The sequence below is a fragment of the Pseudorca crassidens genome, chromosome 1, assembly GCF_039906515.1.
Source record: "Pseudorca crassidens isolate mPseCra1 chromosome 1, mPseCra1.hap1, whole genome shotgun sequence".
Lineage (NCBI taxonomy): Eukaryota > Metazoa > Chordata > Mammalia > Artiodactyla > Delphinidae > Pseudorca > Pseudorca crassidens.
The window spans coordinates 142,857,344-142,876,808 of NC_090296.1; the positions used below are offsets into that span (position 1 = coordinate 142,857,344).

The 19,465-nt window shown below is 44.6% G+C and overlaps 1 protein-coding gene across 4 annotated transcripts in view; it reads right to left on the reverse strand.

Moving 5' to 3' along the window:
- Positions 1 to 19,465, reverse strand: part of NTRK3 (neurotrophic receptor tyrosine kinase 3) — a 385,061-nt gene that overhangs the window by 40,597 nt on the left and 324,999 nt on the right. For all 4 annotated transcript variants that reach the window (XM_067696136.1, XM_067696126.1, XM_067696132.1 and 1 more), the window contains 2 exons: positions 18,289 to 18,461; positions 15,019 to 15,262 (listed from right to left, as the gene is read on the reverse strand). In XM_067696136.1, coding sequence (XP_067552237.1) covers positions 15,019 to 15,262; positions 18,289 to 18,461 — 417 coding nt within the window. The remainder of the gene's footprint in view (positions 1 to 15,018; positions 15,263 to 18,288; positions 18,462 to 19,465) is intronic.

A 19,465-nucleotide genomic window follows, 5' to 3' on the forward strand; every position in this document is an offset into this window, starting at 1 on the left:
ATGTTTAAATGTCGGTGTTCTAATCCATAAAGTAAGACTTTGATAAATTCATCGTGAGAACAGTGTAAATTAAATAAACATACTCAGAGCCCCTAGCAAAGTGCCTGACAGGTGTAGGTGCACAATAAATGTGAGTTGTCATCCCCTACAACCCCCAAGGACACCAGATGGAAGAAGAAAAGCCTCGAACTATCCTGAATGGCCAAGGCAAGTCAAAGATTGAGGAATTTTCTACAAAGATGCTCCCCAAGTGGATAAAGCCACAGCCTCATTCACTTTCTGACACCCTCTCAGTGAGGTTAGTTGGAGATGAAACCTATCAAACAGACAAGGTATGCTTCCAATGCCATGGCCACCCCTGATTCTGTCTCCTCAATTTTTTTTGGTCATTCTGAAGTTTTTGAGGTTTCTTTTGCTTTGGATTCAGAATTTCCAGATTTGACTTGTTTCAGAAAAATTTAAGCCAAGCCATTAAAGCCTTCCTTGGCTAAATTAAATAAACTAAAATACACTGCAGTCTTCAGGAGACTCAACTGCTTTGACCTCCCCGTCTAAAACTGCAAACACACATGTGCGCACACACACACACACACACACACACACACCCACCACCACCACCACCACCACCACCACCCCACCACCACCATTACCATCACCAAGCATTTCTTTTTCTCTCCTCTGCTTTATTTTTCTTCTAAGGACCTGTTATTCTCTAACATGAAATATATTTTACTTTATTTTTATTTTCTATCTTCCTTATTAAGGTCAGAGATTTTTGTCTGTTTTATTCACAGTTGTATCCTTAGCACCTAGAACAGTTCACAGTACATGAAGAGAGTGACTGTATGTCCCAATTTCTCAGGGAAGGTCCCAGTTTATGCCTGTGGTATCTATCTAATTATTAGTAGCTTCTCTTTTCATTCTCTGAGACATCCAAGTTTAGCCAGTCAAATACACATAGTTGATTAATAATAAATATTTTTTGAACTTAATTCATAAATTTGACCAATTTGATACTTTAATTAAGCCCATCAACTCCTGAAACCAAGAGTTTTACCTTGATGTGAATGAAATGCATATGATGTTTTAAAAGCATGAGAGTGATTAATCTCTTATAATGGTCCTGCTTTCAAAATTCTCACAAGACTGGCAAACATGTTCTGATAAACTCAAGCTCTACACAGCTGTTAGCATTGAAAAATCCTAAACGTTAATGCCTTTATTGGTAACAGTGCCAAGAAGAGATACCTATAAAAATGGGATCCTGAGAGAACTTGGGAAGCTATGCTTAATTTACCTCCTTAACCAAATCATGAGAGAAATGAATGGAATTGTAAAAGCAACCCCGTTCACCTGCCCAGAAGACTGACATCAGGATAATGTCATGTAATAGAAACCAGAGGCTTCTCTCTTAAAAATGAACTACAACACACCCAGTTAGTGTCTGGAAACAGCATCTGGCCTGTGGGAAAGCATCTCGAGATGGCAAGAAGGACTCATATTTCCTAGTCTGTGTGAGATTTTAAGGTTGGGTAGGTAAATTTTGTGTTTCTATTTTCCCAAGTGGACCATTCCCCAAACAGAAGGAAACAGCCTCTAGGCAAAAAGTGGAAGGAAGCGATCCACTTCTGTCTGATGATCAAGGCAAGACAGATGGAACTTTGACTAACGCTGCAGTATGTCCATCTCCACTCCAGAAACTACTGTAGAAATTACAATGGGGAGGGGGAAAACCTTCCCCTCAATACTCAGGGATATGACTCAGGCATGGAGCTCTGTAATAGCTATCCTGAACATCAAATTTCTTAGACTAAGCTTCACCTGAAGTCAACGGGGAGACCTCCAGTTTTTCAGACCCTGAAGTCTATGTGGTACTCTTAGTTCCTTAAAGGGAGTCTCTTAGGGAGTGTAGGCATCCAATGTGTATTCAAAACTCAAGGCACCCTTCCTGAAACGCAAGAAAGCAGCCAAACCACAGTCCATGCAGAGCCTCCAGCCTCTACCACACGCGCAGGCCCGGACAGAATCCCTAGCAGCCATTTGAACTCCGGCGGCTCTCCCAGATGTGCACCTCATTTTAGCAGAACATGGCCCCGGCCCCTCCGCCACCACCACCACCACCATGCTTCTTGCCCATGAGACATCCGAAGCACATCAAAGCCTTTGGCAGGAAACTTCCATGAATGTTAAACGATGTCCCCATGATGGGAGGCAGGGGAGGAGATGTGGGGAGCAGCCCCAGCCCATGGAAGTTCCTCTCCAAAGTCTGCAAGCTCTCAGTTTGTGTGTGGACTGCCCAGCCCCCTGACCCCAGAAACGAAATCCAGACTCACTGTGGAAGCTGCCGATGCTTCTAGCCTCTGCCGCTGCCATGACACGCTGAGCGGGCCCTTCTGGCATAGCCCTTCCTGACAGTGAATGGGGGAGAGAGGGGGGCAGGGGAAGAGAGAAGAAAGGGATGAAGGCATAGGAAGGAAGCATGGAAGGACGAAAGCAAGGAGGAGAAGGGAGGTGGGTATATCCTTAACTGAATGGCCTGTCTCTCTTGGCCACAGCTTCCAAACACCTCTCCCATGTTACTAGAGAGAAAGGCTAACTGCATCAACTCATCCCAACTGCCCTCACTCAGGAGTCCATGGCTAGGCAGATACACCATCACACCACTCCTAGTACACGACAACCAGCTTCTTCCTTTGTGAGCCACCAAGATCCAACTGGTTTCCCTCCAAGGGTTCTACTCCTGACCAGATGAGCCTTCCAGCCAACTGACTCTCTGAAAAGAGGTAGATTTTTACCTAGAATTTTCATCCCTTTAGGTCAAGAAATAGCACCTTCTCCAAAACTTCTGAGGAAATATTTGTCTTCAGCAAAAAATCACTGAATTTATCACTACTTTTAGGCGTTTCTCTCCCAGATGCCCTTTCCTGCCTTTCCAATTTAGAAAGGAGGTGAGCTAACAGGACGTCATCTGTATAGAGCCTCAGCCCTCTTCCTCCTTGCTGTCAACAGAATCACCATTTATTTTCCCTGTTACCACTTGGGAAAAACCGTTTCCCCTCAAAAAGCCTCTTGAGAAGTCAGAGGAGGGTGTGTGTGTGTCAGGCTGCCTTAGAGAAGGAACTTACGGTACCTTAGCAATAGCATTTTTCAAGCACCTCCCAAATCAAGAGCTGTGGACAGAAGATGAGACACAGTCCCTGCTCTCAGTCAAACCAGAGGCAGAGAAGCACAGGAATGAATCAAAAAAAATAAAAAGAAGAAGCACATTCAGGGCTTCCCTGGTGGCGCAGTGGTTGAGAGTCCGCCTGCCGATGCAGGGGACGTGGGTTCGTGCCCCGGTCTGGGAAGATCCCACATGCCGCGGAGCGGCTGGGCCCGTGAGCCATGGCCGCTGAGCCTGCGCGTCTGGAGCCTGTGCTCCGCAATGGAAGAGGTGGCAACAGTGAGAGGCCCACGTACCACCAAAAAAAAAAAAAAAAGAAGCACATTCATGAAGCAATACATCTGTGTGTGTAAACCAATAGGGCGATGCCAAGGAGACCATCCCGTGAGGACAACGAAATGGGCGTCACTGGGTTTTGATGGCAGTGAGGAACAGACAGAGAGAAAAAACAAAGGGGGATATGAGAAAAAGAGCACATGGGAAGTTGGGAAGAGAAGACGTTATGGGCTGAATTCTGTCCTCCCACCAAATTCTTATGTATTAATCCCCAGTACCCCAGAATGTGACTAGATGTATAGAAAGGGTCTTTAAAGAGGTAGTTAAGGTTAAAAGAGGTCATCAGGGTGGGTCCTAATCCAATATGACTTGGGTGCCTAGAAGACTAGGACATTTGGACCCAGACATGTACAGAGGGAAGATGATGTGATGACACAGGGAGAAGACGGCCGTCTACAAGTCAGGGAGAGAGGCCTCAGAAGAAACCAACCCTGCCAACATCTTGATCTCAGACTTTTGTGGTACTTTGTTATGGCAGCCCTAGCAAACTGATGCAGAAGTCCTTATGAAACAATGGGAATGAGCAAGTGCCGTTGTGGAATGAGGGACAGGCTGGCTAGGTGTCAGGGGGCTTCTTGTGGGAGGGGACAGGAAGGAGACTGGCAGAGTGCAGGGTGAGGAATGTATATTTTTGAGAAATTATATTTCCCCAAGCCTTTAAACAAGCAGGCAGAATGATGAAAAGTTTGAGAAGTATGGCATGGAGGGCTCTGAGACTGAAGGTGCACACACTGATCCAAGTGTTGGTCTGATCAGGGTGTGAATTAGGATCGTTCCTGCCAACATTCAAAGAACAAGTGATGCTGAGGTGCTATGAAGAAAGATGTAACAGGATTTGGTGAAGAATTAGGTACAAATGGGGGACAGACAAGTTCAAAAATGACTCCTATTCCAGGAACCTCCCAAAAGAGTTTTTGTTCATGCCAACAGACTGCTGAGGAGTGGCTATTTGAGAAGTAGGAGGTCACCACGGTGAGTAGTATCTCCAACGAGACAAGTTTCAATCACCAATGAACTGTCCAGGGGAGACTTACTGGTTAAGCAATCAAAGAGAGAAGAGGTAGAAGCTAAAAATGTAAATTCAAACAGCTTCTGCACAAAAGCAAGAAAGGGTTATAACCATGTGAGTGTGTGAGCTTTCCAAAGTAGATGTCTAAAATGGTGGCACTAGAACTTCCAATGGGAAGGAGAGAAACCAGTGGAAGAGGTAAAGAATGGCTATAAAGGGGAGTAGATCATAGAGCATCATTAAGGCATTGAACAAGGATGTTAAGCAGTGGGGGAGTGGAGGGGCGGGAGAAAGAATGGGGCAGTTATTGATAATGTCATCCAACAGTTAGTTCAAAAAAGGATTAGACTCTTTAGAGGAAAGAAATCTGAATTTGGCCGTGGTGAAATAATTAGTGAACCCCAAGATGCAGAGTCAAGGAAGGGGTAAGATCAGAAGCTTAAAAATTAAGACAGAAGATGAACACAGCCTATTAGAGCAGTTGAGGAGACAAATGAAAGTTGGAGGTGGCAGAAAGGTCAACTGAAGAGTTTTCTTTAAAGTAAAAGAGATCATAGAAGACAGAAAGAAAGACTTCAAGACAGAGTGAGACAAACAGTCACAGCAAGAGGTGGGCTAGAAACAGGGCAGGTGACAGATGGTGAGGTGTGAGGGAAGTGAGAAAGAATGCAGATGTGTGAATCTGTTGATATGGAGAGGGTGAATCTGGCCTAATATTTCATAGCATTACAAAAATACATATTTGACACAGTTCCTGGCATAAGCATAATAGTTCCTTAAATTACTCTGCCACTTCTAACTTTAAACTCTACCTAACTTTATGGAGACAGTACTATACTGTTAGACCATTTAAAATGTCTATTCACAAATGGCCTCACATTCTTTAGAAAACCTTACTTAGGAATCAGAATACGGAAACCATCTCTGCCCTGCCCAACTTTTTTGTGCAATCTGAGGAACACCAACTAATCTCTCTGAGCCTCGGTTTACTGGTCTGTAAGTAGGAATAATAACAATAGCCTGGTTGACCTCAAAGTCCTTTGATGATGACCAAAGAGAAGCATTGGACCTGTGAGATGGGAGAACAACGTTCTTATTTTAACTCTACCACCAAATAGATGCATGAGCTTGAGAAACACCTGCTCTTTCTCTGGAGTTCAGTGTCTCCATCTCTCAAATAAGTGGGTTCAACAAGATGACCTCCAAGTTGATTTCTAGCCAGGATTTCATGAGTTTGCCGGTGTAGATCACTTACCCAAATTTCATGGCATTTATCAAGGGCTCTCACAACTGGCTTAGGAACAAAAGAGGTTAATGGATGTAGGAGGACAGTCCAATTGGGTGGCTTCAGTCAGGGGAGAGAGGAGGATTTAAGCAGAAGACTAGGAAGCCAAGAAGTCCTTGCTATCAGATCAATAGGGATATATCAGAATTTCTTACCTAGATGACACTGATCATTTGATTCATCTGACTCCCTTGCTCTGACTTCTTCCTCATGTAACCTTCTCAATGTGGTCAGGCTCCCCACACAGGCTGGCTTACTGGGAGTGAATGCTTTGATCACACAGCCTTTCAATAATCTGGTCCCCTGTGCACATTAATAAATTGTCCTCCTGGTGCTAACTGCAGTCTCATGGGTGTTTTAATTATTGTGAGACATTCTCTCAGGCCTTTTCACTGATAAGCAGATGTTTGGGCCTTTGGTAGGGAGTCAGATCCTGTTGGCTTTTTCTTAGGTGACACCACTGCATCTTCCAGATATACCTACCCAGAATCCCCACATACTGACTATTGGTACCTGGCAAGTGGGGACCATTATAGGACCGTTAAGGAATAATGGCCGTTATTCCTTACCCATCACAAACACTTGGCATAGGGTAATATATTTTTTAATTAAGCACTTTTATTAAGCGCTTTTTGTGTGAAACATCACTGTGATAAAAATGGAGTGGGTTCCTTTGCCTTTAAGGGAATTTATGCTGTAGAGGGCTACAGGACATGCATGTACCCAAATGACTCAAGGACATGACTAACTAAATAAATACAAAGATCAGGAAGTTGGGGATTGACCCACTGAGTAAGAAAATGATCAACTTCAAGAACAAACTGGGCCACAACTCAAAGTTCCATCCTGGCTACAGAGGCTGGAGAGCATGACTCAGTGAAAGAGAGGTTGTCATGGTGATTGGCAGAGTGGAAGAGATGGCCTACTGACAACCACTGCCAATCAAGTTTGGGATGATGATGAACTTTTTTCCAGAGTGCACATGATCATCTACTAAGCAGACTATACTGCTGGTGATGGTGGTAATGGTGGTGGTGGCAGTGGTGATAAAATCAGCAGCACCCAAGCCAACAGTTCACAAAGCTCTTGAATATCCGTTATCTCATGTTATGCACAGGAATGAGCAGTGGCCATCGAGTTGCATATAATAAGAGATAAAAAGGAGGGAGGACTGGGCTTTAGCCAGCCTTGTCTCTATCCCCAAGGCTCTAGGGCACATGACCCTAACATCTTCCTCTAGGGTAACAAGGGGCATCACACACTTAGGAGGCCTGGCCTGGAGAATGAGCCCTAGTTCTGAAGGCCTTTGTCTACCACAGAATTCATGGTTATGGTTATCAAAAGTTAGCTTCTTCTTGGAGCTACCAGGTCCGAAATGGGAAAATTCTTCCTCTGACCAAGTAGAAGTGCTTTCTTTTTCCTCCTGGGCTTCCAACAGACCAACTCCAGTAGTCTACATCAGTCCCGGAAGAGTGAGTGGCTTTGTTTTTATCTCCCTGAGTTCTCTTAAGTAGGCTCTTCTCCCCTTCAATGTTAGGATCTGGCACCAAAGACCATAATAGGAAATACCTTGGCTTGTAAGTAACCTTAAATTATTTAAAATTTCTTATACAGATGGTCCCCAACTTATGATAGTTCAACTTCAGCGTAGCGTGAAAGTGATACGCGTTAGGTAGAAATAGTACATCGAATTTTGAATTTTGATCTTTTCCTGGGCTAGCGATAATGCAGCAGGATACTCTGACGTGATGTTGGGCAGCAGCAATGAGCCTCAGCTGCCGGTCAGCCATGAGATCACAACCCACACACTTACAACTATTCTATACCAATACGACCCTTCTATTTTTCACTTTCAGTACAGTAGTCAATAAATTACATGAAACGTTCAATACTTTATTATAAAATACACTTTGTGTTCGATGATTTTGTCCAAGTGTAGGCTAATATAAGTGTTCTGAGCACGTTTAGGGTAGGTGAGGCTAGACCCTGATGGTCAGTAGCTTAGGTGTATTAAATGCCTCTTTGACTTAGGATATTTTCAAGTTACAATGGGTTTATCAGGAAGTAACCCTATCGTAAGTCGAGGAAGATCTGTATATAATTTCTACCTTATTCATTCACATAGAATAATAACTACCATCTATTGAGTGCCTAATAGGTACCAGGCAATTTGCATACATTATCTTATTTAACCCACACAAAAGAAGAAATTGTTCTCATTTTTTTTTTCTCAGATGAGGATCTAAGGCTTAGAGAATTTAAGAAAATTTCCTGAGGTCACATAGCTCATAAGCAGAAGCTCAGGATGCAAAGGAATATCTCTCTGCTGGACTCCAGAATTAGTGGGTACTTTGCCCATTTTCTCCTGGGTTCTTCCCATCCCCACCTCAGCTTTGTCCTGTGGGATTGGCTAAACTTAAAAAATAAACAACCGGGAGTAAAAACTCTGTTTAAAATTCTGAATATCAAACACTATGTTGACCCAGTCCTCCTCCCTCTCCTCCTGTTTAGACTCAGATCACAAAGTCCCGGGCTTTGAGGATTAGGAGAGAAATACAGTCCCCTACTAGGAGGAAGTCAAGGGAACATACTGTTCTCTTTACATGCAAATATCTTTTTCTTTGTGTGTGTGTGTGTGTGTGTGTGTTGCGGTACGCGGGCCTCTCACTGCCATGGCCTCTCCCGTTGCGGAAGGAGCACAGGCTCCGGACGCGCAGGCTCAGCAGCCATGGCTCATGGGCCCAGCCGCTCTGCGGCATGTGGGATCTTCCCTGACCGGGGCACGAACCCGTGTCCCCTGCATTGGCAGGCGGACTCTCAACCACTGCGCCACCAGGGAAGCCCACATACAAATATCTTAATTACAGCTGGTAGAGAAGATATTTGTATGGAAATTTGTGTATTTTTATATGTTATATATTCAGTTTGTCATTAAAAAAAAAAAAAAACCGTTTATACTTGAGGACCCCAAACTGGGTCTGTTATAATACTCGCCACTGTCAAGTTATAAAGAGGCTGCTATCCCCACCGTCCACAGGAGCAGAGAAGGATAAAGTGAATTAACACCCTGCAGCCTTCTCCTCTCCTTTCTTGAGGTTGGGTTCCAGTATAAACATGCCTCATGTTCTTGAAACTTTCTGATGAGGATTCTGCCTGTCCTTATTTTTCCGCAATATCTGTCCCCATGGAGATCAGGCTGACTATGATAGCATCTATCCCATGCCTGCACCACTGTCACTGACAAAAGGAAACAACTAGATTTCAATATTACAGGGAAGTGAAACCAAATTTAGGAGACCCCTGGAAACTGCTCTCAGAAAGAGGATATTATGTTTTTGGCATGTCAAGGGAGGGAGATATTTATATCCCATTGATTCCCCTCCAGCAAATAAAACACAACCAATTACCTATTTTGGTCTCACTGAGCATCTTCACGTTTTCCTGAGTGTTATAATGTCTGTTTTATAATATAAACTGTGTTTATCTCCTCTAAGGATATAGGAAAATATAGACTTATTTTGCAGCAGGTAAAATTCTGGCTAGACATAACTGAGAACTTCCCACTTCTAAAGGGTGTTACGAATTAGAAAGAAAAATATAGATAAATCTCTCACTAATGATAGCTTCCCTTTGCCACAGCTGGAAAGAATAAGGGGGAGCCAGTGGAATCCCAGGAGATGCACCGGAATAGAGCAAGCAAACCATCTGTCGGGAATGATTCTGAAGCTGTTCTGCCTGGGGCCACAGGGGTGAAATAGATGACATTTAAGGCTCCTTCCAGCTTCATGTTTCTTTAAAATTGAATGATTTGGCATTTGTTCATCTGTTTTTAACACTCTAGGGATGCAGAATGGACTAGGTGGCCTAAAATATGCATTTGTAAAAAATCCATCCCGACCCTCCGTTTCACTGTTATTCTTTTTCAGGCTTACAGTACAAAACGGATAGAGGCTTTGAGTTCTCAGGCCCTAGCCTTGAGTTCACCTTTCCCAGCCCCACTAATTCCGATGGCTTCTCTTCCACACTCCACTGCTAACCTCACAGCAAACAGCCTTATTGTCTCTTCCCTGGACCATTGCCATGGCTTTAGTGGCCTCGGGTCCCAGCCGTCTCTCCTACATGCCACTGCCTGATGACTGGTCCTCACAGAGCCTCATTTACACTAAAACAGATGACAAACTTCCCATGACTGTCCTTCAGTTACCCACGTCAGAACAGCTAGCTGGCCTTTCAAGAGCTGCCATAGTGGTCCCATCCTTCCTTTACAAACATCCTTCCATGCATCCTTCATGTACCTTCAGGTTTGGCTGGTTGAGTGACACACTGTTCCAGATCACTCTCCTGGTTTGCCTATTTCAAAACTATTTTTATTCCTCCTAATATTCAACCCACTGACTGCCTCAAGACCCAAATTATCCCTCTAATTACATGGGCTTTTGAAATTGGTAACTCTATTGTGTTATGGTGGAATTACAAATTTTCATCCTGTTTTATATTCCCTATGAAAATTTCATTTCCTTGGGAATACAGATCACATTCTCTTCATCCTTGCACATAGTCAGGGAATTGTATTGAATCCTGTCCCCAGCACATGGACCTTCTCAATGGCTAGGGTATTTGGCACAAGGGGAAATAAACCAGCATGGACAAGTTTAGCAAATGTACAAAGTGGATCACTCATCCTAAGGCTGTATAAAGGCTCTAACACTGACTTGCTGCTGGAGAATCTCAAGGTCTTGAACACATCACCAACCCTCTCCAAGGCTTAACTATAAAACGGAGGCCAATAATAGCTGACCTGGAAGATTTCAGAAGACCCTCTTCCTTTCCCAGTAGAGCACTAAGAGGCTGGTGAGAAAGTGCAAAGCTCCACAATCAGCATGTGTAAAATGAGCATGCCTCCTTCAGCTGGTTTTGGTGTGAGGGCTTACATGATCAAGCAGGGAGCCCCAGGACACAGGAGAATCAGGCGGGATTCAAGAGCAGAGTTATTCATCCACTGATTCTCTGCTGCTACCATTCTGGTTGTCACCTCTGTCACTATTAGGTGTAGCTGGAACACATAAGATCTGCCCTAGATCTTAACTGGGGAGCCTATTGAAGGGATCCCGATGCTTGGCCCTGCAGGGCATGGAAGCCCTTCCACAAAGGTGATGCCTATTCAGGCTCCTCTTGGTCTGGCCTAATCCACTTCCTGCCTAACTCTGAATTCCCATTCTGACTTCATTCATTCTTTCATGCATTTGTTCATATGTTTATTGGGTGTTTGCCAAGTTCTAGGTCCTGTGCCAGGCACAGAGGACAGCAGAGTGAACAGGAAGGTGCACCCCTGGCCCTCTGCATCAGTAGGATCAGAGCACCAATCTATTACACCCCCATTCTTCCTGTATCAGCATACCACCTCCCCTCCAAATCAAAACATCTGAAAACATTTCTATTCTGGAATTCCAACCTCATCTTCTTCAGGACTTTCTTTAATTCCAGATTTGAGCCCTAAACTCTTAGTGTTGTCTGATATTCTGAGAAAGATATAATGGTACCAAAACCCCACCCTTGTCAAAGCCAGGTTAAAGGCAGTCTCAGAAGTGTATGAGTCAGTGACCCATACAAGGAAAAGGGATCTGTCATGGGGCATAGTCTTAAGAAGCGAGAACAAATCGCTCTGGCACTCACTCTGGTGCAGAGATGTTTGTTTTCTCTCTGTAAATATGTAACAGGAAATTAAGCAGTTCACCTTTGTACATCATTTTCATACCACCTGTGCATGAGCCAGATGGCAGCTCTTTGTTTTAAAAAATTAAAAAGGAAAGAATAAAAGGAGGAGTTTATCTCCACCTCCCCCTCTGCCCTCCTATACACACCCTGGAATCTACACTGGGCAGATGAGCGCATGTGCGCGCGCGCGCACACACACACACACACACACACACACACACACGCCTGAATTATCTGCATTTAGCTGTGTTAGGTACCAGAAATCAGCAAACTCCTAGGCCCAACAGATTTCAGTAACGTATGGTAGCCGAGAGGTGCAAACCTGTCCCGGGTGTCAGCTTGCAGAGAGAATCCTTCAGCGTTCTTGCTATCTAATAAATCACTGTATTCTCCCAGAGTCTCAGCCGGTGTACCAAACAAAAAAAATCTTTCATAAATCACCTGAACATGGACTTAGCTCTAAGATTCATGAGCAAGACCACATAAACACAGACCAGAAGAACAGGCAAGTACTGATGACCCAGTATTTCTATTTAAGTTGAAACCTTGGGAAGGAAATTTTCCAGAGGTGGTCAACATAAAGGCTCTGCTCCTTTGGGGCAGCTACATGATCCCAGTTTATTTTCCAATGGTCAGGAGGTCCTTCTCTCTGACCTGAGAACTACATGTGGAAATAAGATTATCCCTGAGGTTCTCCTGCCTTGGGTGTGAAGGGGACTAAGGAAAATAAACAACAGTTTATCCAGTAAGTAGTGTATTCCAGGCTCTTTACACAGATCAACTGGCTTAACATCAAAAATAACCTGATTGAGAGACCATGTTTGTCCTCATTTGAAAAACGGGGAAATTAAATAGAGGTTTCAGGAAAGCACATTGAGGTCCCATGGCTGTTAATGGCAGTGTTAGGATGTGAACATAGGTAACATTGGGCCCAAATACAGAACTCCCTTGTCACCTTGATGTCTTCCAATACGGATAATAAGACTTCACAGTTTATTACTGATATGACCTCAGGCAAGTCTACTTCTGCCTTTTGTTTTACAGAAGGTGAGGGAGGGGGTGGGACTGTGTACACATGACGACCTTGTGGGCACCTGTACTGAACATGAAGATACGACACAAGCTGCTCTTTGAATATGTAGAGTATAATATCTACCCACCATGAGTGGATATGCAGTTCTCTGATGGTGCATTGTGTTTTTACTGCAACAGCTGTCCGTTTTTGGTTTTGTTTTTAAGTTTTTGGCTGCACCCCATGGCATGTGGGATCTTAGTTCCCCGACCAGGGATCGAACCCACGCTTCCTGCATTGGAAGGCAGAGTCTTAACCACTGGACTGCCAGGGAAGCCCCAGCTATCCTTTTTTTTATTTTATACTTCCTTGGGACCAAAGACACACATTTTCAGGCCAGCTGGCCTCTGCTTATACCTGGCTTAGAACTCATGAAAAGGGAACTGTGGATACCTGGTATGTGAACATTTTCCCACCTCACTCTCCCATCCTTGAATTCCAATCTGCCCTGGAGCCCACAGACACAAGATGGATTTACTCCTTGTAGCTCTCCCAGGTATAAAGAGCAACAGTTCACAACTGTTCAGGTCAGGGCACAGCAGGATCATCTGGAGATGTAATCTTTTTTTTCTTCTCTCTTTTAAATCAAAATCAAGAAATATCAATTGCACTCCTTGAAGCAAGCTTAAAGTTGAGTTTTCACACATTCTGGTCAGATATTGTTTCCCAACACCCTGGTAAAGCCAGTGGAGACCAGATTGGTATAATCAAACATCTGCCTCACACAGAAAAACAATGATCCATCCCTTGCTTTTATCAACACCAGCATAAATCTGAGCTCAGCCAGACAGGCCAGCAAACCCCATTATGCAGAGTGCAGAAGCAATTAAACGGTGCCAGTTCCAGCTAGACTCAAGAAATCTATGACCCATGGGCCCTTAGTGACCACACCGATGCCTCTCTTGGAAATGACTGGAAAAAAAATTGGTCTAGATGCAAAAGAAAGACTCCACTTTGATATTTCCTGGCAGGTCTGCCCTGCCCATCAGTCTGTGCCTACTGCTACATCATGCTCCTTTTTCCATATCTAGGGATGTTGGACTGGGCAGGTAGCTAGAGAAACTGCCCAGTTTTCTGCAGACTTTCTACCTTCGCTACTGTTTGGTCTACTTTGCTTCATATTCTCATGATGGTCTACCATCTGCCATCTTTTGGCTGTACCATGAACTCGTCCATTTTTAGCCACAAAAGGAATTTCTCAAATATTCCATTTTTCTCCAGGTTATGGCTAAAATAAAGTGTCTTGAGTGATCCCTTATAACGTCTGGGCAATGTCGTTTAGGCAAAGCCATCGAGAGCATCCAGACAGAATTGATTAACAGATGCCAACCCCAAATCCACAGCCTCCTGACCCACCGTGCTCAGGCCAAAAAGACATATATCTAGGTCCTTTGATTCACAATATGATCATTCATTCTGTACAAAGAAGATGAGGGAAATGGCTGCCATGCCTCTCAACCTCCAAAACATTGCCCCACCCTCTCCTTATATACCATCCAAACTCCTTACCCATTCAAAGACCCCAAAGTAAATCTTCCATATATTTGAGGCATCTGCCTCCCAATCAACTTGCAGAAGTTATCCTATCTCTGTATACAGGTTGCACCCATATTTCTCCTTTTGGGAATAAATGCCACTCATGCCCACCCGTCCTTTCCCTGGCAATAATAACATTGTCAGAACCACTCACTGATCCGTGGGAAGATGATTCCCAAATACAAAGGGGAGCAAAATAAGACACCTATTAATATAAAGTAGATACTTTTATAGAGATAAAATCGAACGTGATATCTCCGCTCACAATCAAAAATCTTTTCCTAAGGCCCACCTGTACCTCTCTCCAAAGTTGGCAATGAGAACCTGCTTCCTTCCCTCATCTTTCCTATGCCATTTGGATAATTCTGCTCAGCAATACGTTAACCATTTTTGCTACTTTATGTTGGGTTCTGACTTCTTATCAAGATCTACCTTTGAAAACAAGCCTATAAGCTCACCAAATGATGTTAAAGAATAAAATGTGTCGTGGGTGAGGCTGCATATGGAACTCAGTTGAAAGATGTTAAAATGTAGCACCAAGTTAAGCTTGTCCACGTGAGCATTTGGGGATATATATATATGTGTGTGTGTGTGTGTGTATGTATCTGTTTGCATGAAGAATGAGTATTGATGGAAGTAAGAACACAGTGCATTATGTCATTGCAATGTAAGGATACAGTCAAGTATCCCTATCCAGGTGGAAGGGAGGAGTGAGCTATCCAGAGAATAATTAACAGGTATGTTGAGATGCAGGAGTGGCCAAAGGATAAGCATCAGATGTATATCTGGGCACAGATGTGTATATGTGTGCTCCGGAGTAACAGGGTTAATGGACAATGACAAAGACATGTGAGAAGGCACTAGCTCTGCCACGATTGCTGCATCTGGAGAAGCCACCTTACCCTGTAGTAATCAGTGCTGTAGACATCTCTGGACATGCCAAAGTCTCCGATCTTCACCAGTAGGTTAGCTCCAACCAGGCAGTTCCTGGTGGCCAGGTCCCGGTGCACGAAATGCTGGGAGGCCAGGTACACCATGCCAGAGGCAATCTGACTGGCAATGTGGAGCATTTGAGAGAGCCCCAGCTCTCCTTTTGCCTGGCGTGGCTGCCCGTCCACAAGGATCATTGCATCTGGCCCATGGGCCCTGTGGGGTTAGTGGGAGAAGAGAGGGGGCAGAGAGAATTAAGGAGATCAAGGGGAAATGTCTTCTTGAGTTCCTGTTCTCTGGAATGTACCACAGAAATGAATGAGATCTCTTCTCAGTCTACTTATGGACTATTTCTATCTACCCAAAATTATACTCTGTGAGTATGGATATGGTCAAACTCTACAACCAGATTCCCAACTAAGATGACAGCAGACATGCTTTAACGAATCAGGGAATGAACCTACTCTTGAATATGTTATGGTTATCCAGGGGCTTCCCAGGTTCTTGATGTCTACTACAGAACAATTAATAAAACAATTAACTCTTACACAGCCCTTACTATGTTCCACACTCTGCTCTAAGTATCTTAAATATTATATATTAATTCACTCAATCTTCCCACCCCAATTTTCAAGATAAGGAAACTGAGGCACGAAATGATCAGATCACTTGGTCAAAGTCACAGAGGTCCCACAGTGGCCACATGGGTGACATGTGGCTCTGGAAGAGAGTTTTAAACTTTAAGCTTCCAGAGGGCTTGTTAAATACAATTCCTGGGCCCCTACGATTCTGATTGGCTAGGCAGAGCTCATTCATTTGCATTTCCCAGGGCTGATGCTTCCAGGGCTGATACAGTCCACATTTCGGGTAGCAACGCTCTTCAGTCTACCTCCTGACCTCTCCACCACACTGTATAGGATTGGATAACTTCTGTTAATGGTAAGATGGGATGAAGAGACCCTGTGACCCTGAGGCAGAGACCTGGGGAGCCACAGCACCTGCTCCATCCCAAATCATGGGCCAGATTTGTTATCCTAACACCTTGCCCTGTCATATCAGTCACTTTTAGTGTTCACTCTTTTCTCTAAAGAGCCCAGTCAGCTCTAAACACACCCAGGGCCCTTATTTATATAGTTGTGAGCCAAGGAGCCCTGGTGTACAATGAGACCTCAGCCTGTTTTACTGCTTCTCCGGTTACCACTGAAAGGTACCGTTAAATATAACACGTTCATTTTATTATCTCCTGTGGGCACTGCCTACCTCATGCCTCCAAAGGAGAACTACTACATCAGCTCACAAGGAAGAGGGATCAGCAGGCAAGCCACATTCCCACTTACCAGGAGAGTGCACTGCAGCCTGCCCCTAAAACACACCCACTGGGAGATGCAAGAGCAGGAAGGGCCTTCTTCTCTCTTTTTCTTTTTCTTCCTGTTCCTTAGAGCGGGCATGACAGTGGTACGGAGTGGCACTCGGGACCTCTCTTTAGCCTTGCTGGTGGTACTTGGGGCTGAAGGCACCACTGAATCTATGGGGAGGGCTTGATGGAAAATGGACCATGTCCCTCTGACCTCAGGGAAATGGAAGCACAGGAAGAGGAAGATCCCGAGTCCTGAGAAAGGATGCTGCCTGTATTAGAAACTACCATGGTTCACAGTTCTGATAAAATAATAATTGTAATACTTTTAATCGTAGCTACCATTGACTGAACACCTAGCTACATGGGAAACTTGTCCAGGCCTTATACAAATATAGTCATTGAATACTCATAACAACAAACATGTGAAGCAGTTATGAATAGTCTCATTTTCTAGGAGAGAGAATTAGGGGTTAATAACTTGCTCCAGGTTACATCACTAAGACATATTCAGAATATGAACCCAAGTCTGTCTTATGTTAAGGACTCAATTCTTCAGGAAAGGAGTAAATTTCACCGTGAAACCAAGTTCAGGAAGTTTAGAAAAGCCTACAGATACCTTCCAATTCCTCTAGGGCCAATTTTGGAAACCTGCTACCAACCCTTTCCATTCCCTCCTCAAAACACCACAGCACTCAGTTGAATGTCCCACTTCAAGGAGATGCTCATCAAGGTTTGGGGAGTGTGCTAGAGTTTGCCATAACCCACATCTGAGCTCTGGAAATCTCATTCTCAGCAGTGGAACCACACCCTAAAAGCGTCCAGGGCCCGAGTGTTCAATGTGCTTCCTGGGACCCTGGATTCCACAGACGCTCACACATGCCTGCTTCTTCCACATCTGGGCACTACTTGGAGGTAACAGGTATGAGAGGCAGAGAAGTGCTAACTCTGCTCTGTCAGTGAGATGCTATCTTCTTTGGGGAAGGTAGATTTCACATCTCCCCAAACCCCACTGTAACTCCATCCAGAACATCTGCTTGGGGTCTCAGTCTCTTAAAAGTTCCATCAGGAGCCCCTCAAAATCCAGATGATCCTGCTCTAGGTTTGCGGGAACCCTTCTTACAAAAAATCCAATCCTTCTAGAACAGTGCTAGCCAACAGGACTTTCTATTAATGGAAATGTTCTATACTGCACTGTCCAATATGGTAGCCACTAGCCACATGTGGCTACTGAGTAATTGAAGTGTGGCTAGTGAGACAGAGGAATTTTTAAATCTTATTTAAATTTAGTTATTGTAAATTTAAATTTAAATAGCCATATATGGTTACTATACTGGATAGCCCAGTTCTAAATTTATCTGGGGGAAAATCTGCCCTTGAATTCAACCATCTCTGTCTCCCAGTGAGTTTGTAACCTTGTACCTTTTTATTCATCATCAAAAAGTCTCTGACAAAAAGGTTTTTAGGAGGTGTGGAAGGTGCTAGCCTCACTTTGCTAGTGAGAACATAAGGCACAAAGTCAGAAAGCTATTCACGGCATCAGGGGAAGGGCCGGCCCTAGAATCTTAAAGTTGGAAGTTACAGGCTGGCAGGTCCTCTGATCTCCCTCCTTGGACCCATTTCACACTCTGCCCTTCTTCTTAGTCTACCTTAGAATCAGGAAGAAGAGTACAGGTTCCTTTTCATAGCATCCTCAACATCCCCCCCTAGAAATCAGGGGCAAAGGCCTATATCCAACTGCTCAGGAGGTAATGTAGAAGAATGAAAGGTTGTTTTCATTTCTAATCTCCAGACTGAAGTGTTCAGAGGAGCGATAGGACTTCTGGCTCCAGAGAGAACCCCAGGGGTTCGGTGGGGGTTAGGGGAAGGGATGGCCATCCTCGCTTACCTGAGGAACTTGTTCAGATCTCCGTGCTTCATGTATTCAAAGACCATGATGAGGGGGTCCCCATCGCCACACACCCCATAGAACTTGACAATGTGCTCGTGCTGCAGGTTGGTGAGCAGTTCAGCTTCCCTCTGGAAATCCTTCCTGGCTGCCAGGGTGGGATCCTTCAGGGCCTGGAAACAACACGGGATACTGGTTTTTATTTTATTTTATTTTATTTTTTGTTTGTTTGTTTGTTTGTTTTGCAGTACGCGGGCCTCTCACTGTTGTGGCCTCTCCCGTTGTGGAGCACAGGCTCCGGACACGCAGGCTCAGCGGCCATGGCTCACGGGCCCAGCCGCTCCGCGGCATGTGGGATCCTCCCGGACTGGGGCACGAACCCATGTCCCCTGCATCAGCAGGCGGACTCTCAACCACTGCGCCACCAGGGAAGCCCGGGATACTGGTTTTTAGCAGCTAGGTTCCCCTCTTGGGAAGAAAGCTGGTGCCCATAATAAAGACAATGCTGATTCCCAACAAGTACGATCCTAATCGCCTTTAAAGAGCATGAGGCTAAATCACAATAGCCAGACCTGACTCCTGCTTCCTTCAGCATTTTGAACCTTGTAGAAACAGAAACCAACTTTTTGACACCCACGTCCCATCCCATCTGCCAGCCAGTTATTTCAAACTTTGTTCATCTCAGAGCCCTAGGCTTCCTCAGAGATCAGTGTGAATGGCGGAGGGAGGGAGCTGGGAGGTAGAAGGTCTGACAAAGGCCCATGCCCCCAAGATTTCCCCAAAGAAATGGTCTCCCAGCTAAAATAAACAGTGGGGGAACCACTGCCCCAAATGTTTTATCTTTGTAAATTAGCCTATGCTCACAGCCCATCTGAAATCAGGCTGACAGTGTAATTAAGTTTCCTTGCTCTTTCTATTTCTTGATTTTAGATTATGAAAAAGTGTATATTTGCAGAGAAACATGAACACTTTGGCTTCTAGAAGGCACCTGTGTCCTCCCTTAGGGGGCTGAAGGAAGTACTGGGGTGTAACTGGGACTACAGCTGTGGGAACAGCAGTTAATGGGCAGAAGGCTTAGGACCCACCCAGGACCAGGACCTGGTAAGGTATCACAAAGTCCCAGGGTAGGATGGGAGGGTGGGCATCTGGTGGCCACAGAAATGTCACAACTTGGCCC